The sequence below is a fragment of the Pelodiscus sinensis genome, chromosome 11 (genome assembly GCF_052426305.1).
Source record: "Pelodiscus sinensis isolate ZL-2025 chromosome 11, ASM5242630v1, whole genome shotgun sequence".
NCBI lineage: Eukaryota > Metazoa > Chordata > Testudines > Trionychidae > Pelodiscus > Pelodiscus sinensis.
This window is the reverse complement of record NC_143062.1, coordinates 12732860-12757975: the sequence shown is the minus strand read 5'-3', so window position 1 is coordinate 12757975 and position 25116 is coordinate 12732860. Positions and strand designations below refer to the sequence as shown.

The 25116-nt window shown below is 37.7% G+C and overlaps 2 protein-coding genes across 5 annotated transcripts in view; one reads left to right on the top strand and one right to left on the bottom strand.

Annotated features, from left to right (window-relative positions):
* CENPP (centromere protein P) overlaps positions 1–25116 on the top strand; it is a 295796-nt gene that overhangs the window by 195581 nt on the left and 75099 nt on the right. The gene's annotated exons all lie outside the window — the stretch shown is intronic.
* ECM2 (extracellular matrix protein 2) overlaps positions 6120–25116 on the bottom strand; it is a 42937-nt gene continuing 23940 nt past the window's right edge. For 2 of the 3 annotated variants that reach the window (XM_075939709.2, XM_006127554.5), the window contains exons 4-10: positions 23806–24384; positions 23168–23283; positions 19606–19741; positions 15708–15865; positions 13837–13976; positions 9608–9934; positions 6120–8577 (exon numbers count right to left, since the gene is read on the bottom strand). In XM_075939709.2, coding sequence (XP_075795824.2) covers positions 8367–8577; positions 9608–9934; positions 13837–13976; positions 15708–15865; positions 19606–19741; positions 23168–23283; positions 23806–24384 — 1667 coding nt within the window. In that variant the 3' untranslated portion in view covers positions 6120–8366. The remainder of the gene's footprint in view (positions 8578–9607; positions 9935–13836; positions 13977–15707; positions 15866–19605; positions 19742–23167; positions 23284–23805; positions 24385–25116) is intronic. The other variant, XM_075939710.2, reaches the window with a different exon arrangement.

Here is a 25116-nt window from a genome sequence, read left to right as displayed (position 1 = left end):
ATCTCTACAAACCAGCAGTCAAACCATTGTCAATTTTTGTAGGAATTGCGTCAAAGGAGAGTTTTGAGGAGAGATTTGATGGTGGATAATGAGATAACTGCAGATGGCATGGGAGAAAGTGTGAAGGTAGTTGGAGCATTTAATAAATGGGTAAAGGAAACATAATCAACATGTCAATAGTGAATAGGCAAGGTGCTGATGAATAGTGAAGGACCCTGCAAGTGAATAAAAAAAGCTTATGTTTGATGAGGTTTGATGAGATAGATGGGGCAAGCCAATGGAGGAATGCAAAGAGAGGGATGATGTGGTCAAAAATTTTGTTGTAGCATTCTGAATGGGTATGAGAGGGGCAAGATTGTGTTTGTCAAGCCAAAAAGAAGGATATTGAATTAAATTGAAGCATGAGATGATGATAAGAGCTTGGATGAGAATTTTAGCTGTGTGGATGGATAAGAAAAGCCATCTCTTAGAGATGCTGCACAGAGAAAGTAGGTAAGATTTAGACATTGCCTTGATGTGAGATCTTAGAGAAAAATCCAAATTGAACACAGTGTTCATGAAAGCTTATGTATAATATATTTGCTACTATCTAAGATGCTATAGGGACTGATTGTTGTTTTTACAACTATAGACTAACAGAACTACACTCTGAAGCTTTGTGCAGAGTGACAGACAGAATGGTAGTGACAAAGAAAATAGGTAGCAAAGAGGACCCTTGGCTTGGATTTATATAAAATCAGTCAATGTTTGAATATAAATATAGGGAGAACATTGCCACTGAATATTACTTTTGGTAACTGAAGAAGCGATCCAAAAGTAGTTTCTTAAAACCAAGCAAAGTTGTAGTCATACTTGGCATTTTAGCTTTGGAAGCTGTATTGTACTTAGAATAATGCAATAAAGATTCATCTAGTTTGTGTAGAACATATTAAAAGTTGAACATACCTAAATACATTTGATGAGACTTTAACATAATGTGTAGGTGGAAAAAGGGATCTGTTTAATACATTTATGATAATTCTGTGATTGATGTCTTCACTTTCTAGACAGTGACTTTGTTCCAGTATATTTTATAATTCTATGAGACTTGCAGAAGTTGTTGACATCTTTGAACCTGAGGTCTTATTTCACACATACTCTGATTTTTTTCCCATTATTCAAAATGTTTGATGGTGCCAAAGGAACCAAAATTACAACTTTTACCCTTGGGATAATGAGTATTGAATTTAATGTTAGCTTGCTGTAATAGAAGGGTAATGTTTCTTAATGGTCACAAGGATGTAAAACACATGTTGAAAGGAAATGGAATAGACATCTTTGTGAAATAATTTGACAGGCAACTGTATGATCAGTGCTTGATTTTGTTTGATTTTTTCAAACAGATATTTCATATTTTGCCACTTCTGAAATTTTAACTTTTTATATTTCCCAGGAAAAACCAGCAAACTTGTGCTTAAACATATAGCATTAATGTTACATTTATGAGCAAATATGATATAAAAAATGTTTAACTAATACCATTGGTGGGCCATATCATCCCAGTGGGAGATATCTCTGGAGAGGATGGAATCAAATTGGTAGCCAAAAGTTGAAGAGAAGCACAACAGTAGTGTTGATCTCTCTCATCCTTAACTGAAGGACCACAGGTCTGATGTTTCACAATTTCCAGGTAACAGGATACTCTACCAGAAGCTCTGCTAGAAAAGAGCTAATATCTATAGTATTTTTCCAATATATGAGTATTTCTTCATGAAAGATACTGCTGACAGATTCAGTCTTTCTCTTGTTCTTGTTCCCCTTGATCCTCAGAACTGTGCATGCCACCATGGTTTTTCATCTCTATTTGTACTAGCTTATTGACTAGGGATGTGAAGGATTAGTTGACTATCCAATAAGCAAATGCTTCTGGCATCAGGCTACACACAGCATTTCAAAGTTGCAGCGCTGCAGAGAGCCCGGGGTCAGCGGGGGAGACCCCCCCCCCCCAGCTGACCCTGGGCTCCACACGGTGCTTTCGCCTTTGAAGTGTAGCAACAGCCCTAGGATAGTCGACAAGTTGCTTCCTCCACCCTTGCTGTCTCTATCAGAAAGAGACAGCAAGTGGGAGGAAGAGTAGGGGGTACCTGAAAGCGGCAATGCCACTTGAAGCCTGGAGCCAGACCCTGGGCTCCATTCAGCTGTGCCACATTGAAACGCCGCATACAGCCTGGGGCACATGGCATTTCAAAGCACAGCACCACATGGAGCCCGGGGTCAGCTGGGGATTGCTAACCCCAGACTCCGTGCACTGCTGCTACTTTAAAACACTGCAGGGAGCCCAGCATTAGGCTCCTCAAAGCATTTCAAAGCTGCAGCGCTGCGTGAAGCCTGGGATCAGCTTGGGACTCCCCCACTGACCCTGTGCCCTGTGCAGCACTGCCACTTCGAAACACTGCGGGGAGCTCGTCATCAGGCTGCATGCGGCATTTGAAAGTGGCAATGCTGCACAGAGCCCGGGATCAGCAGGGGAGTCCCCAGCTGACCCTGGGTTCCACGTGGCGCTTTTGCATTTGAGGCGGCGCTTTCACCTTCAAAGGTAGAGGTGCCCTATCAACTAATTGAATAGTGAATAGTTGATGCAAAATGCATCAACTATTTGATTAGTCAGTTAGTCAATATTTAACATCCTTACTATTGACATTGGGCCAATCTACAATGGGACAAGGCCCTCACTACACCCATCTGTGTTTTTCCAGTCTTTTACTCATAAAGAATCATATGTAGGAAACTTGCACCATTTCCTGGTAAATACTTTTCATGTGTCATTAATGTAGTCCTTTCATAAATCACTATTTTATGCACGCCCTTTATTGAATTGCTGAATTGAGCTTCTGTTAACAGTGAATGTTATTCATATGAAATTCCATCATGGTTTTTAGTTATGTGAACTAGAATGAGATCACTGAATCAATTTTTCACATGAGATATGAGCAAGACTTGATCCTACTTGGTACAAATGATTTATAAGGTTTTTAATGATTCCTAACATTCTGTTTTCTTTTTTGACTGCTGCCGCACATTGAGTGGATGTTTTCAGAGAACTATCTATAATGACACTAAGATCTCTGTCTTTAGTAGTTGTAGCTAAATTAGTCCCCATCATATTGTATTTATAGTTGGGATTATTTTTTCCAATGTGCAATACTCTACATTTATCGACATTAAATTTCATTGTTTCAATATCAATGCCATTTTGTTGCCCAATCAGTTAGTTTGGTGAGATCTTTTTGAAGCTCTTCAGTCTGCTTTGGTCTTAACTATCTTGAGCACCTTGGTATGATCTGCAAATTTTGCCACCTCACTGTTTACCCTGTTTCTCTAGCTCATTTATAAATAAGTTGAATAGGATTGGTCCCAGGACAGACCCTTGGAGGGACTCCACTAGTTACCTCTCTCCACTCAGAAAACTTACCATTTATTCCTACCCTTTGTTTTCTGCCTTTTGACTGGTTATCAATCCATGAAAGGACCTTACCTCTTATTCTATGACAACTTATTTTACTTATGTGTCTTTGGTGAGGAAATCTAAGTATAATAGATTTGTCTACATGTTTGTTGACCCCCCCTTCCCCGCCAAAGAACTCTAGTAGATTAGTAAGGCATGATTTCCCTTTACAAAAACCATGTTGACTTTCCCCCAATAAATGTTCATCTATGTGTCTGACAATTTTATTCTTTACTATACTTTCATCTAATTTGCCTTATACTGATTAACATCAGACTTATCGGTCTGTAATTGCCAGGATCACCTCTAGAGCCCTTTTTAAATATTGGTGTCATGTTAGCTATCTTCCAGTCATTAGGTACAGAAGCTGATTTAAAGGATAGGTTACAAACCACAGTTAATAGTTGCACAATTTCCCATTTGAGTTCTTTCAGAACTCTTGGGTGAATGCAATCTGGTCCTGGTGACTTGTTACTGTTAAGTTCATCAGTTTGTTCCAAAACCTTCTCTGACACCTCAATCTGGGACAATTCCTCTGATAACTTTCACTTTAACAGCACTTTCAGAGTCCAAATTGTCATAGAATCTGGAAGCCACAGGGGTGTCAAGGTACCATCAATTGGGCCCAATATAAGGCAGACTGGTGCAGGACATATAGCCTTGGAGTTAAGAGCAAGCACCCCTTTACAGAGAAAAAACCAGGAAGGAAGCACCGATATATAGATGTCAAATGACAAAGAACAACAACTTCCAGATAAACAAATGTTAAACAGAACTGATGGTGATTGATTAAGAGCTGACGAAACAAAATGTATAGACCTGAATGGAAGAAAAGCCCTGTAAAAATGGGATGTCTTGCATGAATCTCCGGATCTTGTCTTTTAAAGATCGGAGTGTCGGTCTGGACCGAGAGAAGCCCCCACTTTTCCCCCTCGCTTTTAACTTGTCTGGTCAGTGAGTTAATGTGAGCAACAAACTGGTTACTTCAAGCAACAGCAAGGCGGTGTGTGGCAGGGAGGGTAAATGCATATAACAGAATAATGTTACATTGTTGATATATGTGGTGTTTTGCCTTATCGCCTCTGAAAAGAATCCCGTGAAATTCTTTCAAGTATAATAACACTTTGTCGCCCCAGTGTTCAGACACTACAGTTCTGGGCATGACTCCTCACTCAAAAGAGCATGCTTCACACCGGTACAGGAGATCCTCCTCAGTTGTCATATGCCATCTACAAGAAGAACCTATTTATACAAATGGCATTGATTCCCACCATGGTGCGACAATCAACATATCTCTAACACATCAGTTGAGTTTCCTGAAATATTGGAGTCTCTTTTATTTCTTAAGAACAGGGGACTCTCCCTTAGTTCCATAAGAGTGCACCTGGCCTTGATGATAGCGCACCGCCTTACCATGGAAGATTACTCAGTGTTTGCACACCTTACCCTCAAAAGCTTTCTAATAGGACTTCAGAATACATACTGTGACCCCCTTCCTCCGCTGCCCCACCAATAAAAGCTCTGACTCCTGCTTGGGATCTAAACTTAGTACTAGGGGCAATAACGGGTAAAATGTTTGAACCTCTGGCTACTTGCTCATTATACACTTATCTGTGAAATTGGCCTTTCTAGTAGCCGTTATTCAGTGTGCAGGGTGGGTGACAGAGCCTCCGTATACCATCTTCCACAAAGATGAGGTTGTTCTCTGCCCACATCCCAAGTTTCTCCTGAAAGTACCCGTGTCTTTCCATTGTAATGAATATATGTATACTTATCCGTCTTCTTTCCAAAACTTCATGCTAACAACCAGGAGGTAGCCTACTTTGGACGTTTACAAGGCAATTGCCTTTACATACGAAAGAATAAGATCCTTCCAGAAGTCTCCAAGGTTGTTGGGTTTCTCTTCAGAGGGATCTCAAGGCATGCCCATCTCTAAATTGTACCTATAAATGGCATCTGCAGAGCCTCCACTTGGGCATCCACACATACTTTCACTAAGCATTATGCCATAGAGACCTATTTGGCCTCCAACACTCAATTCGGATGCAGTGTACTATCTACAGTTAATACAGACTTACCAAAGCTCCCTCTGTCAAGCATGCCTACTGCTTCATAATCACCTAAGGAGCACCTAAGGAAAAAGAAGGGAAGGTTTTTTTATCTTGTGCAGTAACTGAGATTCTTCAAGATGATTGTCCCTGCAGGCCTTCCACCACCCACCCTTCCTCCCCTCTGCTTTGGAACATTTCATTCTGGGCAGAGATGGAACTGAAAGGACAGTAGGCTGTGCATGCTGATTAGCTGTTCCAAATGACACGTTCTGGCTGCCCTACGTGCACAGCCTACCAAGGACACTGCTGTATTAATTCTTTGATGAGGGGCACAGCAGCATTCAAACACCTAAGGTAGAGCACCCACAGTGACAACTATCTTGAAGAACCTCAGTTACTGCACAAGGTAAGTATTCTTCCCTTCTCTTTCTACTTTCTATGAAGTCTAGATCTTAATATAGTCCTCCTCCCCCAAAAAATTAGATTTAAAAAAGAAAATATCTGAAAATGCAGTTTGTCATTTACACAATATTCTGTTCAAAAATGTATTAGATGCCACTGAGAAATATAAAGGATTCAATGCATAGAAAAGCAAAATATTTTAATAATTAAATAAAGCTTTGAAAAGTAGAACATTTGAAAACATATAAAAAAGTTACTTTGTATGTCATACCTGTATGACCAAACTTAACCAAGCAACATTACCAAAACAATTATTACAAAAAGGCTGCATATTATGCCATTTTTTACAAGCAATGGCCTATTATACCATTTTTTACAATACATCATTTGGTTTGCATTCAGGCAAAATTTCTCTATGCATCATATATATCATTTAATATTATATAAGAAGAATGAAAAGTAAATTAACAGGATTCTATTATGTATATTTGAGTGCTTGTTTCATTTTAGAGAAAACCAAGCAATCCACCGTGTCTCTATGCACACTATGAATGCAGTATATTATAGTTATTGATACTAAGTTTAAAAACAAAAAACTCTTGATCTTTGACTCTGTTTCAGTATGAATTCAATATTTGTGTATATTACTTTGCATAGTGAATTTGCATATGTTCATCTGCATCACAAGATCTCATTGCAGAATTATTACCCCAAAAGGAAAGGGTAAAAATCTGAATGTGCACATGTAACTTGAAACTCTTGTGTGTGTTGCCAACTACAACTTAGAGGCAACCTTTGAATTAACCTGTTCTATCTTCTCTTTCATCTATTAAAAAAAAAAAGGTCATTCAGGATCAGTAATTTGTCTGATAAAACAGCGTGTCAGTTTCTTATACTATTCCTCAGAGGAGCTGAGCAATAGATTATTGAATAGTTTTCTATAATAATTTCCTACTGACATCATAAGAATAACCATAGTGGGTCAGACCACAGGTCTGTCTAGCCCAGTATCCTCCTGTCTTCAGACATTGGCCAATACCAGGTCCTTCAGGGGGAATAAATAGAACTGGAAATGAACTAATCATCAAGTGCATCCCCTGTTGCCCATTCCCACTTTCTGGCGAACAGAGGCTGGGGACACCATTCCTGCTCATCCTGGCTAGTAGCCATGGATGGACCTATCCTCCATGAAGTTATCTAGCTCTTTTTTGAACCTGTTAATATCTTACCCTTCTCAACATTCTCTGAGAAGATGTTCCGTAGGTTGTCTGTGCATTGTGGGATGAAATACTTCTTTTGTTTGTTTTACTGCCTATTAATTTCATTTGGTAACACCCTAGTTCTTGTGTTATGAGAGGGAGTAAATAATACTTCCTTATTTACTTTCTCCACAGCTGTCATGATTTTATAGACCTCTATAATATCCTCCCCTTAGTCCTCTCTTTTTCTAGCTGACATGCTATTAATAAAAAATATTATGCTGTCATCTGAAGAAGTGGGTTGTGCCCATGAAAGCTCATGATACAATTTACATGTTTTGTTAGTCTTTAAAGTGCTACTAGACTATTTGTTGTTTAAAATTTTCCTGTTACAGACTAACCTGGCTACCCCTCTGATGCTATTCATAGAACTTGGAAAATGTCTTGTTTAATTGCAAAAACAATGAATCATGTGGCTCCTTAAAGACTAGCAAAATGATTGAATGGGCTCCGTCCCATGCCCAAATAAATTTGTTATTCTTTAAGGTTCTCCTTGTTTTTTACTGAAACAGACTGACACAAGTATCCCTCTAAAACTTATTAAACTGCATATTTTTGTATGTGCATGTACCTTTAAAATCATAAACTCATCCAGCAGTCTTTAAATCGGGTGGGCAAGATACAGCCTATGGGCTGCATCTGGCCTGCCAAGCCATTTAATCTGGCTTGTGGCCTGCCTTACGGCACCCTGTCTCTGGGCCAATCAAGACCTTGGGGTGGTGCTGGAGGAATGTGGTACCAGAGGGAATTGCCAGGTGTTCAAAACAGTGGACAGTTCCCTCTAAGTATTGGTTGGGTGGAATGGTGAGGAGGGGAGACGTTGCGTGCTCCCTCACCACACAGGGGAGCGTGCAAAGTCTCCTCCCCCGCATATGTGGTGCCTAGAAAGAACCTCCTATTCCGTCTGAGGACCCACCCCTTCCAGGACCAGCCTGCAACCACTATCAACATTGGTGAAGTGGTCCCACTACAAAAATTATTGCCCATCCCTGCATTAGATGGTAAACTAAAATATCAACTGACACAGTTAGGAAAATAATAGTGTTGATTGTCATGGTAACAGTGCTAAGATATCTTTTAACTAGGAGATGAGCTAATCTGTGAATTGGAGAATAAATAATGATACTTAAGGTAAGAAAATATTTTTGTAATAAAAATGAAGGGTGTTTGTTATTTCATCTTCTGTGGTTTCAGAACAACACTGGAATAGGATCTTATGCAAGAAAATGCATATGGTGAGAGCTCTCTTGTATTAATATAATTGTTTTCAAGATGAAGATGTTCCAAATGTGAATCTTCAGCCTCCTCCTCCTCGGCACTGTCATCATCAACACTATCATGGTTGACAAAAGATCTGCAGATGCGTTCTGCAGGGACTGTCCTGTGAAATCATAGATCAATTTTGGTTTAGTTAGTAAAGCATATTAGTAAGCTCAATACAGTTCATTTTAGAGATGCTGATGACTAAGTTTTTATAAAAAAGATTTGGACTTGATCAGCAATTAAAAATAGTTAAGTAGTTATTAATTTTTATTTTTAGTTCTATACTGTAGAGATAACCCTTCAGTTTCTGAATGTATTAATAGATGTACACTGAGTGAAGTAGATATTTGTGATTGGTATATTTCAAACCAGGAGTTTACATCACCAATGATACTTTTAACAAGGTGTGAATGTTTCTTTTTGCATTGCTACCTTTTATTAAGAAATTCTCGGAATACATTAGTTATCAGATAAACTTTTGTCTTGACAACATGGGCAAGATTCTTGGCCCATCACGAAGCTGCTCTGCGGTGCTCAACATTGCAAGCCAGCTGAAAAGATGCTCTAAAGGAGCACTTGAGAGCTCTTCCGGAAAGGTGACAGAAAATTGGTGTAGATACTTCGAGATTATCTGTGTATCTTCTGCATAGGGAGTATGCCTGGGAAGAGATTTTCTGGGAAAGTGCTGCACTTTGGTGGCAAGAGCCTACTTGAGACAGCATAGATTAGACCAGTCCTTAAACTGCTACAAGTTATGTTGGCAAGTAATTCGGGCCTCGAGACAGCCGTAGAATCAGAAAAGCAGTAGAATGACTTAGAGCCACCTTTTCCCCTGCGTTCCTCTACTGTAGCTAGGGATTTGATCCCAAATCTTTAATAAGCTAAGTACTTTGAGAATACAGGTATCTCAAAGTTGTACACTTTTTAAAAACAGTATTGGGAGCTTTAAACCACACTTTTTTTTTGTATAGTGTTTTGGAAAATATTGCACTAGAGAATTCAGGATTCAGTACCTTTTAAAAAGGTTTACAGTGTATGGTTCATGAAAAATGTAGAGTAGGAAGCTAATATAATATTTTAAACCATCGTGCCTTATTTATTAAATCCCTTTTTATATTTTCATTTAACAAAGCAGAATTGATAAATACCGTATTTTGTTGTTGTTCAACCTCAGAAAACTTAATGCCTTCATATCTGTGATTCCAAATGGTACAAACTTTAATTCATTGTGATCCAAAAATAATTCTCTCAAAGACCGATAAGCTCCATAGAATGACAGTGGATCTATTCCATCGTTCTTAAGTTTGTTAAAAGAAAGGTAGAGGTATTCCAGCCCTGGCTTCATGTGACCAAACACGTATCCTGGTATTCTTTCAATTTGGTTTCCTATAAGTATGAGGTGAAGTAAAGATTTTGGCAGATAGGAGGGTACATGGTATAACTTATTGTAAGAAAGATCAATAGATTCCAAATTCCTGAATTAAAGGAAACAAAAAAGGGACATATTAATGATACATTATACCGTTTAGTTTACAATGGACTCCTCACAAAATAACATTCAGTTAGTGGCAAGAAGCTTAGCTGATTAAGTTTAGGAAAATCTTTTTTGTGACAGGGTTTTTTTTTTTTTAATAGAAGGAAATTCATTGTATGGCATATGGACAGAAATAAAATTATTTCTGAAAAAAATCAGAGAAAAAGGTAGAAAAAGGTAGTGCAATATAGATTTGCAATAGACTAATATGCTATATTAGAAAACACAATTTTTTCTTTACTTTTAACAGCTCTTTTTGCATAGCTCTTATCCAGATGGTTTGTATTTTTTACCACTGTTGCTCATTGGCCAAAGGAGGCACTAAAATGGGCCTGATCCAATAACTATTAAACACATGAGTACACCCATTTGCTTCATTTAATTCAGTTTCTCATTGACACTGACATAAAGTTTGATTTTAAGTTTGTCTTCAGTGGAAATTCTTTTTATGAATAAGTGCTGCAGAATCAAACCTGAAGCTAAGTATCTTTTCATCAAAAAAATAATATCACCCAGTTATTGATAAAGTCTCTATGAATTGTCATGACCCTGTCTGTTAAATCTCTTCATTTTTCCTGTGATTTCAGTTTCTTTTTGAAAGTGAGGTAGGGATGCAGATAAACATCAATAGCAGCCCTGCTTCAGACAAAACTTTGTCAAGGATGAGGAGAGGAAACTTTTCTTTATCATTTTTATGTGGATTGATTGATTGTGGAATTCATTTTACCTCTGAACAAAATCCTTAACCTTGAGATCAGCATGGATAAAAATGTGGACTTTTAAAATTTTAATTTTTTTATTCGCATTAAGTACAGGTTTATTTTTTAAATAAAACTATTGAAAATTGAATTTGAAATTGATAACCAATGTTAACTATTAAATGTATGAAAAAGTGTTTTGTGCAGCTGGAAAGATTTTCTGTCTCCCTAAGAAATGTTGAACCAATAAAAGTCAACAAACATGCACAAGGGGGATTCAATGGATATAGTATACTTAGATTTCCAGAAAGCCTTTGACAAGGTCCCTTGCCAAAGGTTCTTAAGTAAAGTTGGCTGTCATGGGATAAGAGGGAAGGCCTCTCATGGACTGATAACTGGTTAAAAGGTAGGAAACAAAGGGTAAAAATAAATGATCAGTTTTCAGAATGGACAGAGGTAACTATTGGTGTCCCCCATGGGTACATACTTGGACCAATCCTATTCAACTTAGAGAAAGGGATAACAGTGAAGTGGCAAAATTTGCAGATGATACCAAACTGCTCAAGATAGTTAAGACCAAAGCAGACTGTGAAGAGCTTCAAAAAGATCTCTTCAAACGAAGTGACTGGGCACCAAAATGGCAAATGAAATTTAATGTTGATAAATGTAAAGTAATGCACATTGAAAAAAAAAATCCCAAACACACATACAATACGAGGGGACTAATTTAGCAATAATTACTCGAGAGACATCTTGGAATCATTGTAGATAGTTCTCTGAAAATAGCCACTCAATGTGTAGTGGCAGTCAAAAGGCAAACAGAATATTAGAAATCATTTAAAAAGGGATAGAGAGTAAGACAGAAAATATCGTATTGCCTCTATATAAAACCATGGTATGCCCACATCTTGAATACTGCATACAGATGTGGTCACCTCATCTCAAAAAAGGTATCTTGGAATTGAAAAAGGTTCAGAAAAGGGCAACAAAAATGATTAGGGGTTCGTAACAAGTGCCATATGAAGAGAGATTTAAAAGACTTGGACTTTTCAGCTTAGAAAAGAGGAGACTAAGGGGGGGATATGATAGAGGTATATAAAATCATGACTGGTGTGAAAAAAGTGAATGAGGAAAATTATTTACTTGTTCTCATAATAAAAGAACTAGGAGTCACCAAATGAAATTAATAGGTAGCAGGTTTAAAAGAAACAAAAGGAAGTTTTTCTTCATGCAGTGAACAGTCAGATTGTGGAACTCCTTATCAGAGTATATTGTGAAAACCAGGACTTTAACAGGGTTCTAAAAAGTACTAGGAGGTTAGGTCTATCAATGGCTATTAGCTACGATGATTAGGAATGGTGTCCCTAGCCTCTGTTTGTCAGAGACTGGAAATGGGTGACAGGAGAGGGATCACATGATGGTTACCTGTTTTATTCACTCCCTCTGGGGCATCTGGTATTGGCAATTGTTGGAAGATAGGATACTGGGCTTAGATTGACCTTTGGTCTGACCCAATATGACTGTTCTTATGTTATTACTTCACCCATATATAAGCTATTAAAATAATTTACATTAATTTTTTAAAATATTGGGCAATAAGTTCACTACCAAGTGTTAAAGAAAGTCACATAGAGGATAGGGATGATAGCGAGTAGTCTATAGAAGTATCAACTACTCACTTCCTCTGCTCCCTCTCCCCCCGCCTTCTCTGCACGAGTCCCAGGGGGAGCTGCCCCCGCCCCCTATCCGGACAGGGGCTGCTGCCACCAAGCAGCCCCTGTTCATGGCAGCCCAGGCTGGGGCTGCTCTGTCACCATTCCCTGGCCACCACGAGCAGAGGGTGCGCCAATGTGAACAGGGGCTACAGGACTCAGTGTACACTCGAATGGAGCAGTCCTGCCTCACGCTAGTCCAGGATGCTGCAACTCTGTATTTTAAATGTAGTAAGAGCCCAGCAGCTCTTACTACATTTAAAATGCAAAGTTGCTGCGTGGGTGCCTCCCGGAGTCCTTGTTTGAGCTGGCTCCTGGAGCTACCTCTGCTGCTGCTGCTCTGCAGAGTGGTCCTTATGACTAAATGTGTAGGTGCTACAAATTGTATCAACTACACAATTAGCTTGATAACCACAATTTAACACCCTCAATCACAGAAATGGTAAAAGTCACTGTCTGAGCTCCTAGAACTAGAGTTTGTTTAAAAAACAAACCAGCTTCTGATGCGATAGACCCTTCTACAGATGGATGGAAAATACTTTCTTCGTTTCAGTTTGTACATCTAGTTGAGTTCAATGACTAATTGATTCCTACCCGCTTAAAAAGCAGGAAAGATGGATTTTCTCTTCCAATCTGTGAGCCAAAACTAGGTGTGGGAGGATGTGATTGATTAGTTCTAAAATTCTGAAGGACATGATGACTAGAAACAATCAGTTTACTTAATTATCTACATATAACATTTCTTTGTTTAGTAAATCAGTTATGCTTTTGAAATGTAAAAAAAGCATTTTGGTAAATATTTTTACCTTATTTATCCCTCACTTTTCATATAGTTTCATTTAATTAAAAAAGAAAAGGAAAATATGGGGTTTGCATTTTAATTGAATTTTAACTTCTAACCAAACAGAAATGGATACAAATCACAATTAAAAATTAATCGACTATTAAATAAGAAATGCAATATTTACTATTATCTAGAATAGTTAAAAATTAAAGCAAATCTGAATAAATATAAGGTAGCCTTCTTTAAAAAAACCTACTAAAAATGTAAAACATAATTATAGTTAGATTATTAAAATATCATGGTTTCCTGATTGCTGATTTGAATCATGATTTAAAATTAGTGATTTAAAGAACTTTGTTTTAAATCCTGTCATCCTACTTAACATTTAATGAAATATTTGGTTGATTTGTGAATGGAACTAACCTATGATATCACAATGTTACTTTAAAAGTGATACTGTAGATTTTTTTTTATCTTTTTGATGGAAAGGTAACTGAATTTCTTAATATAAGGGTGTTATGGTATCAATGGATTTTTAAAACATCTTAGATTTTGTTTGAGATAAGAGGAACCTTGTTACATAATACAAATATTACTTTCACAGTAGAGTTTTCTAGCAGAACTACTTAACAAAACAATTGTTACTTACTCTTGATTGATCCAAGCCAAAGGTGCTATCCTACTTTCTTCTAACTTGTTGTGTTTCAGCACAATGACGTTAATATTGCTGGTATGGTTGAAGCAAATTTCTGAAATTTCTTCAATTTGGTTATTTTCCAGATACAGTTCCTACAAGTACATTTGAAAAACATTATTTACATTTTTCCTGTTGTGATTTTAAAAAATAACCTTTTAAATATCATTGGCCACTCATATAAAACCGCTATTTTCCAGATATCAAAATAATTACCTGAACACATCTAGGTAGTAGTCTCGGTAGTAGTAATTGTGTGATTTGATTTTGAAAAGAAAAAGTAATATACTTTACATTTGTGAAATCATAAGTTACTTGAAAAGACAGTGATGAGTGTATGGGTGTATTGAATGCTTAGACTATTGCAACATAATTCATATTTTCAGTACACAAATGATAGGTTTGCTAAGAGAAAATAAAAATATGTATTTAGTACTGTATAGGAAAGGCATGACAAACTTCCTATAAGAATGAGGCAATTGTTGATGTCAACTGAGTTGGCCAAAACATAGGATTTCCAGTCACAGGAAATTTCACTATTTTAAAATAAGCTTTTTGTTCTGAATCAGAATGATACAGTTTTTTTCAAGTTTTCCCCAAATGGGAAATCCTCTCCCCCTACTTCCACCTCTTCCCCCACCCCTACCCCACAAAAAAAAAAAAAGAGAGAGAGAGAGAGAAGAATGGGGGGGGAGGAGGAGGGAGAGATTTGATAATAGCCTTCAATGATCTGAAGGGGATTTCTAAAGAAGATGGGGCCAGGCTATTCTCAGTGATGGCAGATGAGAGAACAAGAAGCAATGGTGTCAAGTTCCAGTAGGTTGGAGATTAGGAAACACTACTTCATGGGAGAATAGTGAATCACTAGAATGGATTGCCTAGATAGATGATCCTTAGAGGTTTTTATGGCCAGACTTGACAAAACCCTGACTGGAATGATTTAGTTGGGGTTGTTCTTGCTTTGTGCAGGCAGTTGAACTAGATGACTTCCTGAGTGCTCTTTGAATGCTAATCATCTAGAATTTTAAGTGGAAAAAGATTGGGCTTAGAGGGCAGACTATGAGTAATAGATAGTAATAGAGAAATGGTGGAAGAAAAGACTGGAGTGAAGGAAGAGACGGTGGAACTAGATATAGCGGAAGAAATCTCTTACTGGATATTTTCAGTTTTGCTTTACAAAAAAAAAGTCAAGATCCTGGGTGGAGAATGCTGGAAGAAAGGACTACTTGAGGAGATGGTCAATTGCACAGAACAGTCTGGGAGAGAGAACAATTAAAAGCTGTTTTGAAAGAAGGGTAGAGGAGGAAGAGAAAATTAATTTAACATTCAGGAAACTAGTGTAATTGTGATATTTTTCCAGTACAGTTGAGAACAAAGGAATAGGCAGAAATACTGGATAGAGGTTGGAATCCAAGGAATTTGCAGAAGGAGAAAAGAAGTAGCTGAGAGCTGCATAAAAGTTGGAATGATCAGTAGCTGGGAGGCCACAAAAGGGTGAATTGTTGTGGTGTAAATTAAATGTTATTTGGTAGACTCAAAGGAAGAAGTTATGCTAGTTAGGTCAGCTTTTACTTTGTATCTCATGTTTTCTTATATTTTAAATGCATATTAGGGTGCCCAGAGATTTAGATGGAGGCCATTTGTGGTGGAGTTTGTATAAATAAAAAAGTAAATATCTAGCAATAGTGACTTTGCAACCAATGACAATATGTCTTGAAATAAACAAGATGTTAAAAGTATCATCTCTGCTTAACAGATATGGGAGTGTATATAACAGAAGAAAAGAAATACATCTGGAAAAATAAATACTTTTTGGTTTTTTTTACCTCAATAGACGTGGGAAGACCTTGGGGGACAGTTCTAAATTTATTTCTTCCAAGACGCAAATAAGACAGGCTTTTCAAAGGATGGAAAGCTAAAGGACTGACATTTGCTTCACTTAGCTTATTGCCTTCTAATTCCAGGGTCACCAAGTTCTTTAATTCTGTAGAAAATAAAATATTTGGTGGTAAATTTCAATTTCAGTAAAGTACCTCATGTCTTACTAAAACATGAAATAAGTTAACAGTTTTAACATTAAAATTATTTCAAAAGAATGGAAAACCACATATGCCTGATTTTTATACTCCCATTCATAGGTTGTAAAATTGTTTTATTTTCAATCTTTTGCAAAAAAAAAATCAGCGAATTACTGTACCATGCTCAAAAATTGAGCTGTCACTATACTGTAAATATAGTTAAACTATGAAAAATGCAACTGAAATGTCTTGCTAAAACATGTGTTTACAGCACATGTTGTAACTTTTATTGTCCACCATGAGACGTGTGCAATTTCCAGCATAGGATTATTGTTATTTTAATATTGTTTTTTCAGAATGGGAAAGTAAGATGTAGAGGGAGCTAATGGTAGTGAAAGCTCCTTAGTAATTGAATACATCAGTGTGTGACATAAGAGGATGCATAAAGCAATGTACTGGTTCTAATCTTCTGCAAAGACACCATAAGATCTGTAGGATTCTCTCACAGCTCTCTCATTCATGTGGTCATATTGTTGCATAAAAGCCTCTGCCTGAGCTATTACTTGATTTTACACATGGATTTTTCTGGAAATACACTGAACTGTAAGATCCTGCCAACACATGACTTAGAGACTAACAAAAACCTCCTTCTGACTGCATTGCTGGAGGGTGGGGAGGCAGTTGTCTTCTAAGTCACTTCCTTACTTTCAGCTGTATTGCCTTTTAAACGCTGCAACTCATTGTGATCTTTGTTAAACCTTGTAACTCTGTAATCTCTGTAAAACTTTGAACTCTCAGCAACTTTGGTTTATAAGTTAAGAAAATTACTGTAACTTGGTGATTGTTGAGCCTTGCAACTTTGTAATCTTTGTAACTCAGCCACTTTGCTTGTAACTTGCTCTAAACTGCATTCTTCCATGAGATATGAATGTGTGAGTGGAGACTGTGTGTTTGGGATTAGAAACTTCAAGGTTGAGCACGTGGAGCCAGGTGAAGGAGTCATCAGACCCAATAAGGAGACTGCTGCTCTTGTGGATCAAGGGAAGTCTCGGCGTGTTCCCTGGTGACGAATGTGGATGAGTCACAGGGGTGTACAGAGGCAATAAAAGGAGAGAGTATGTGGCAGAAACCCTTTTTCTGAGGTTGAAAAAGGGTTTCTGCCACATACTCTCTCCTTTTATTGCCTCTGTACACCCCTGTGACTCATCCACATTCGTCACCAGAAGCTCCTCTTTCTGCATCCAGTTTCTTTCCTGACCAGCCATCATCAGCAGACAGACCCTCCAGATATAATATGCCTTGGCTCCTTCTGCAACCCATATGCCTGTGAGAGTGCCTGAGGGCAGTGAATGTGAGTGAATGAATTAAGGGGTGAGAGAGGGAGATGGAGGGAGAGAGAGAGAGAGATGGTTCCCCTTTTAGTTTAAACCTTCTAGTGGCAGCTCTATCCTCTTTAGTTTAACCATATAGTGGAGTGTTAATTCCTCAATCAATAAACCCATACTATTGTGTCCCTGGGTGGTCTCCAGTGGGAATTTTTGGGGTAACATTAACTTGAACCTTTTCTAGGTTCAGAGGTCCCTCCCCTACTTCAGTGTGCTATATGTTTCAAAATCCCCATCAGGTATTCTGCATCTCCCTTCCTATGGAATGAACATAAGAATGGCCATACTGGGTCAGACCAAGGGTCCATATAGCCTAGTATCTTATCTTCTGACATTGGCCAATGCCAGGTGCCCCAGAAGGAATGAACAGAACAGGTAATCATCAAGTGACCCATTCCCAGCTTCTGAAAAACAGAGGCTAAGGACAGCATTCCTACCCTTCCTGGTTAATAACCATTGATGGAGCTATTCTCCTTGAATTTATTTAGTTCCTTTTTTAACCATTTGTTATGGTCTTCCCAACATCCTCTGGCAAGGAGTTCCACAGGTTGGTTGGTTGTTGTGTAAAGGAATATTTCCTTTTGTTTTAAATCTGCTACCTATTAATTTCATTTGGTGACTCCTAGTTCTTATGTTATCATTATCATCAACAACCATGGGCTCAACACCTATTGGTGTCTGATGCCTCCCTCACTATTTCCTTCCATCTTTCTCTGTCCAGTGCGGAGTGGCTTAGTTTCTTTAGACTAGCTCCGAACCAATCTACTATGTCATCTACCCATTCTCTGTGGGGTCTGTCTCTCCTATTTGGATCATCCATTATGCCAAATATCAGAGTCTTAACTTTTTGCTCCTCGTTCATTCTGCAGATATACCTGAATAGCTGTGACTTCCGTTGTATAACCTTCTGCAGTAGGTTCTCTTTTGGCTGTATCTTCCTATATAACTCCTCAATGGTGACCTTCTCCATCCATCCTAATTTCAGGATGTTTCTATAATTCCTCTCGAGCAGGTAAATAACTTTTCCTTTCTTACTCTTTATATACCACTCATGATTTTATAGAACCCTGTCATACCCCACCTTCCAGTCTCCTCTTTCCTAAGATAAAAAGTCCCAGTTTTATTTATTTCTCCTCATATGGCAGCCATTCCAAACCCCTAATCATTCTTGTTGCAGTTTTCTGAACTGTTTCCAATGCCAATATATCTTTTTTGAGATGAGTCGACCACATCTGCATGCAGTATTCAAGATGTGGGTGTACCATGGATTTATATAGTGGCAGTAAGATATTTTCTGTCTTATTCTCAATCTCTTTTCAATTTATTTCTAATATTGTTTGCTTTATTGACTGCTGCTGCACATTGAATGGATATTTTCAAAGAACTATCCATAGTGACTCCAAGATCTCTCTTGAGAGGTAATAGTTCATTTAATCCCTATTATTTTATACTTTAGTTGGAATGATGTTTTCCAACATGCTTTACTTTGCATTTATCAACATTAAAATTTATCTGCTACTTTGTGCCCAGTCACCTTGTTTTGTAAGATCGTTTTGAAGCTTTTCACAGTCAGCTGCAGATTTAACTATATTAACTATCTTGAGCAGTTTAGTATTGTCTGCAAATTTTGCCACCTCGCTGTTTACCCCTTTCTCCAGATCATTTATAAATATGTTGAATAGGATTGATCCAAGTACAGACCCCTGCAGGACACCATTAGTTACCTCTCTCCATTCTGAAAACTGACCATTTCTACCCTTTGTTTCCTACCTTTTAACCAGTTATCAGTCCCTGAGAGGCCTTCCCTCTTATCCCATGGCAGCTTACTTTCCTTTTGGGTTCCAGAACCAGTTGTTCCAAGAAACAGTCATTTAAGATGTCAAGAAACTTTATCTCTTTATCTCTTCCCGAGGTGACGTGTACCTAATCAATATGGGGAAAGTTGAAATTCCCCACTATTATTGAGGTTTTTTATTTTTATAGCCTTTCAAATCTCCCTCAGCATTTCACAATCACTGTCACTGTCCTAGTCAAATGGCAGGTAATATAGCCTTACTGCTATATTCATATTATTAGAGCATGGAATTTCTATCCAGAAAGATTCTATGGAACTTACACTCATGAGTGTAAAATGTAATATGTGTATAAGTCTTTGCAGGATAAGTCTTAAGTAACTCATATTGAACTTTAATTTTTTTGTTCTACAATGACAAATGAAAATTGGTCTAAAATTCTCCAGATGTTGCTTAATATGCAAGATCTCAAAATTCTATTCTGCATTTTGAGTTTCAAATCTCATTTCATTGACTCAATATACATACCTTGAAAACTGTCCTCGTCAATAGCATGGAGATAGTTTTCATTTATTTTAAGTTCTTCTAAAGCTGATGGTAATTCAGGAGGAATGTGTACTAGTGCGTTTCCATCCATATACAAACGTTTTAACTTTTTCAGGATCTTTATTTGGGAAGAAAATCAGAATTCAGTTAACAAAAAGTAAAATTATATTGTCAAATAACCTAAAATGGTAATTTCCATTTTATTAACCATTTAAATTTGTTGCTGTTGGTTGTGTTAGGTAAGTTTAGAACCCATGAAGAGCACCAGGTTGATAAACTTGACACCTGACTTTTACATACAGTACACTTCCAATAATCCGGCACCTTTGGGACCTAGGTGGTGCCGGATTATCGGATATGCCAGAATACCAGGAGATACTATAAGAGGGCATACTCCCAACCCAATCCCCCTCCCCACTTTATGCTTGGGTCCCGGAGCCACCGGTACAGTCACGTGTCTCCCTTCAGCTCTGGGGCACATGCGCTGAGCAGCCGGCTTTTCAGTGACATGGCTGGGACGCCGTGCACAACCCAATCCCCCTCCCCTCCCCTTCCCTTCCCCAGAGCCAAACACCTCTCCTCTCTGCTGTCACCCAATCCTCCTCCTCCCCCAATATTATGTCTGGGTCCCAAAGCAGCTGCCTGTGCTCAGCGGCCTGCTGCTAGCACATGCAGACTGGACACTGTGTGTGCTAGGGGCTGTGAGCATGCATGCGGCTCACAGTGGCCCGGCCGTGAGAGCGGCTGACCTGAGCAGTTCCGGGTTCCAGTTGATGCTGGACAATCAGGTGTGCCGGACAACTGGATGCCGGACTATTGGAATTTTACTGTACTCACAACAAGTAAAGACTGGGTAGCAGCAGCGGCTGATCACTGTTGTGGAATATCCAGCATTTTGATAAGAAAGCAATTCTGTCTCTTAAGTACTTGAACCATTGGTCTTTTTATATAAACTACCGCCGAGGGTGTCCATTGTGAGAATATGTTTTGTGATGTGGATATCTGTCATCCAAGAATTGGACTTAGCTCATAAACCTCTTTCATGTGAACCAGCCAACTGCCATCCCAGCCATATTGGCCCTTAATCCTGTTGTTATACTTTATCTTTTAGATACCTATACTCTTTTATAGTATTTTCATATTATGTTCTTAATCTACAATAGTCAATGTTTTTCTGTAAATTTCCTCTAGGACTACTCGTTCACTACAGTTCATTAGACTCTTTGGAGTAGGTGCAGAGGCACATGGCTTTTTCACAGGTTGAGAGTTAAAATAAGTTGCAAAACTTCAGTTTTCTATTTCATATAAAGGACTCTGTGTGTAAGCTCCTAAACTTCCCTTTCAGAAGTAACAGAAGTTGGCCTAATAAATTATATTATCTCATCCACATTGTGTCTCATACCTTATGTGTCAATCAGATACATTATATGGATATCTAAGGATTTACATTAGCATGATTGGAAATCCTTGATACCATTATGTATGGTAACACATACCCTGGCTGACATTAAACTTTGTCACATTCGTTATGGTGTGAGACTAAGGAGCAAAAGTCTTCTGCTAGCAAAAAAGTAAACATGACGGTAAATATTTCAATAGTTGGGGGAAATTTTCCACTGACAGGACACTGAAGGTGGTACAATTTTAAAAGAGCCCTTTTTTACTATGAGTTATGTTCCTTTTGTTCATTAGTTAATCAAAATGCCAAAAAATAAATGGAGGTGTGTTTTCCAAGCTTTTTAGTATGCTTTGTAAAATACAAGAACAAATACAAATATTTTGTAATAAAATGTAACTTTAAAAAAAAAAACCTCATAGAATAAAACAGGAGAAATGTAACTCTCACAATTTCATCATACCTTGCAGTTAAAATTCAACTACAGAGACAAGTGAAATGGTGAGGTCTGTAAAGCCACTGCTCAGTAGGGCATTTAAACCAATAAGGCCAATTATATATTTAAGCGCTTTGCTGGATTGATACCAGCCAGGGCTCAAATGCTTTTTGTGACTACAGCTTTCTGTCAGAACATGTTTATTATGGACAATCCATTCAGAACTAATAAATAATTCTGATAAATGTATGTTGCTAATAAATAAGTAACAGATATTTGATCTTTTGCAAAGTTAATCTCGGAAGACTGCTTGTGTGTCATATGTTCTGTATTTATCTTCCGTGATACTTTTGTTACCTAGGTAGTTTGTATGAAAACAGACTCTTGTTTTTATTAGTTTGCATATATCTGATAATTTGTTTTCCAACTTGTTCAGAGTATTAATGTTTTTGCAACCAAAAATTTAGGTTTATGGTTTGATTTTCATTCACTTAAACTAATCAAAATCATGTTTTCAAATTAATTTGTACTAAGGGGACAATGGCACTCTTTAGATTACCATAGATGTAAACTTATCATCATTATGAAAGCATCTTTAGGGGGCACAAAAGCATTAGTGTGGGAGAACTATTGTAATAGGAGAAATCATAAATTATTGTATAGTAAATGGCCCTGAACTTCTGAGGGCATTGATAATGGAATATAAAACATTTCCTTTTTAAATTGTTGGCTAGAAGTCTAGCTTAGATAGATATTTGACTGTTAGATGGCCTATGTGAAATGAACTGATGGTCACCATCCAGGTCCTAAATTGCTTGTCTTTGTAGAGCCTTAACTTAGGCTCCAGTCATCCGAAGAAGTGGGCTGTGCCCACAAAAGCTCATGATACCATCTACATGTTTTGTTAGTCTATAAAGTACTATCAGACCACTGGTTAGGTTTTTTAGGCGCATATATATATATATATATATATATATATATATATATATATATAGTCCCATTAACAGCAGTGGTATTCATGAGCTTAAAGTTAAACGCATACTGAAGTATTTTGCTTGATTGGGACCAAGATGACAGTCATAAAGAAAAACTTCAAACTGTGATGCCAATTCAGGCACCCTTGTTAGCAGGCTGATCAATTTCTAAAGAATGAATATTAGAGGTAGTCATTCCAAATTAGACAGTGAAGCACACTGATGGGGCAACTTATATATTTTTCTAAGGATAGAGAATTCATTGTGCAGAGTCATCCTTCAAAAGCTTCTCTTTCTATACTCTTTTCTTTAAAAGAGAGTCTAAATTCTCTGAGGCTTCTAAAAAGGATGCAAAAAGCATGTTATGATGATGGAAAATCTATTATTGAAAATTTTCAAAACTGAAGATGATGGAAAATCTATTATTGAAAATTTTCAAAAATACTTGAAAATATGAATAATAGAATTATTATTCAGTAAACATGAAATAGTATTCAACCAACTATATAACTGGCTGAAAACTGCAAAAAAGCTTGGTTGAAAACTGCAAAATTTGATTAGTCATATTTATTACATAGAGAGAGATCCGTAGCTAATGCAAATTCTCATAACTCCATTGACTCCTGCCCAGCTGCAATAATTTATATTGGCTGATTATTTTCCCTCTAGAGTATTCAGTCAGATCTACTTCAAGCATAAATCAGTGACAGAGATGTTAGAAAGAGTATGTTTGCTTACTTTGAATGCTTGTGGACCTATGCCTGGAGAAGTAATATTATTTTTATTAAGATCAAGCCTTTCCAAATTAGGAATCCCATTGAAAGCTTCATCTGGAATGGAAGCGATGTTATTCCCTAGGACAGATAGTTAAAATATACATATACATATATTTTAATATTGTGTTGCAACTTATATGGTTTGAATCAGGTAACTAGATACTTACTGTACAAGTAAAAATGTATTTAGGGAAATAAAGTCAACTCTATGTCTTTGTTTCTCAACACTAGTAACTTCTAATTTTTGAAAAACAAGTTAGATTGCAGCAACACAGCACTTACATATTTTATTAGATTACCCAATATCTAAAATTACTATAATTATGAAACCATGTTTAGGAATGGAAAAGCAGTAATGCTGGAGAACTAATGGGCCTGAACATCTTTGGGCACTGACAGTGGCAAATGAAGCTTTTCACTCTAGGTTGTTGCTTCTTTCTCAGACTTAGTTGTTAAATGCTTTTAAATTTTTCTGTGATAAGAAACTAGAGATATAAAGCATTTTACATGATGATTTGCTAACATTAAAATTGTGGGGTTTGGAGAGGGCTAAACTTTAACTGGTGGAAAAAATAATACAAAGCAAACTTATTTTCTTACCTTCAAGCTCTAAGCTTGTTATCTCTGGATCTGTAATTGGTGGTATTTGTGTAAGCTTGGCATTAATGCAGCTTACTGTGGTGTCAGAGATTGAACATCCAGTTGGCAAAGGAGGAATTTCTGCAGGAGGAACAGGAATTGGGAATTGAGGGGAAATTCTGAAAACATCGCCTCGTAAAATATGTTCATCCTCTTCCTCATCTTGTTCTTCACTTTCTCTTTCTTGCTCATTTTCTTTTCTCTTTTCTTCTTCCTTTTCAATTTGTAACTCTTCCTCTTCATAGGCTCTTCTTTTTTCTTCTTCTCTCCTGCTTATTTCCTCCTCTGCTTTTTGATGTCCATCATGGTCTTGCCTTTTTTTCTCATCCTTAATTTTCTTTTCTTTTCTCTTCCTGTTCTCATCATCCTTTTCGTAAATTTCCTTTTCTCGCCTTTCAGATTCTTCCTTCTCTCGTCTGAGTAACTCATCCATTTCAGCCTGAGTATGCAGTGGTTGCAACAGCCCTGGGTTACTAGGATCATTTGGTTCTGGAGAAGCACCAGAAATTTCAGGTGTGTCATCCAGTGAAATATTTAATACTAAAAATGAGGGTGACCACAGTAAAGAAAATGCAGAAAAGAAAGAGAATGGTAGCATAAGAGGAAATGCAAATGAAATAGTGTTAATAACCGTTATCCATCCCCTTCCCCCAACATTATAAATATTTGGCTTATAGAAGAATAAATTCTCACTGAGAATGTGATTTTAAAGAACAAAAATATCTTTTTTACTTATTTTAATTATGGTACATTTAGGGATGTTAAATAGTTAAATAGTGTAACCATTTAAACCAGGGTTGGTAAAGAATTGTTAATGGGAGGCCACTCCAAAATTTTGGTAAGTGACCACACTTCTATGGAGGGAGTGTGGGGTCTGGGATGGCAGATGGGGTGCAGAACGGAGCTTAGGATAGAGGACTGGGTGTAGGAGGGAGTGTGGGGTCTGAGAGAGAGTTTGGGTGAAGGAAGAGTTTATGATTTGGGGCAGAGACTTGGGGTGCAGGGTCCAGGAGCGAGTATGGGTACAGGAGAGGATTCTGGCCTGGGGGAAGGGGTTTAGGCAGGATCTGGGAGGGAGTTGTGACCTGGGGAAAGAGGGTGCAGAGGATTTGAGTGGTGACCCGAGGCAGAGGAATGAAGTGCAAGGTCTGGGAGGGGGGTATTGGGAGCAAGAGATGATTCTGGCCTAGGGGAAAGGTATAGGAGGGGCTACATGGTTGGGCAGGGAGTTGTGACCCAGAGGAGGTGGGGAGAGGGTAAACAGAGGGTTTG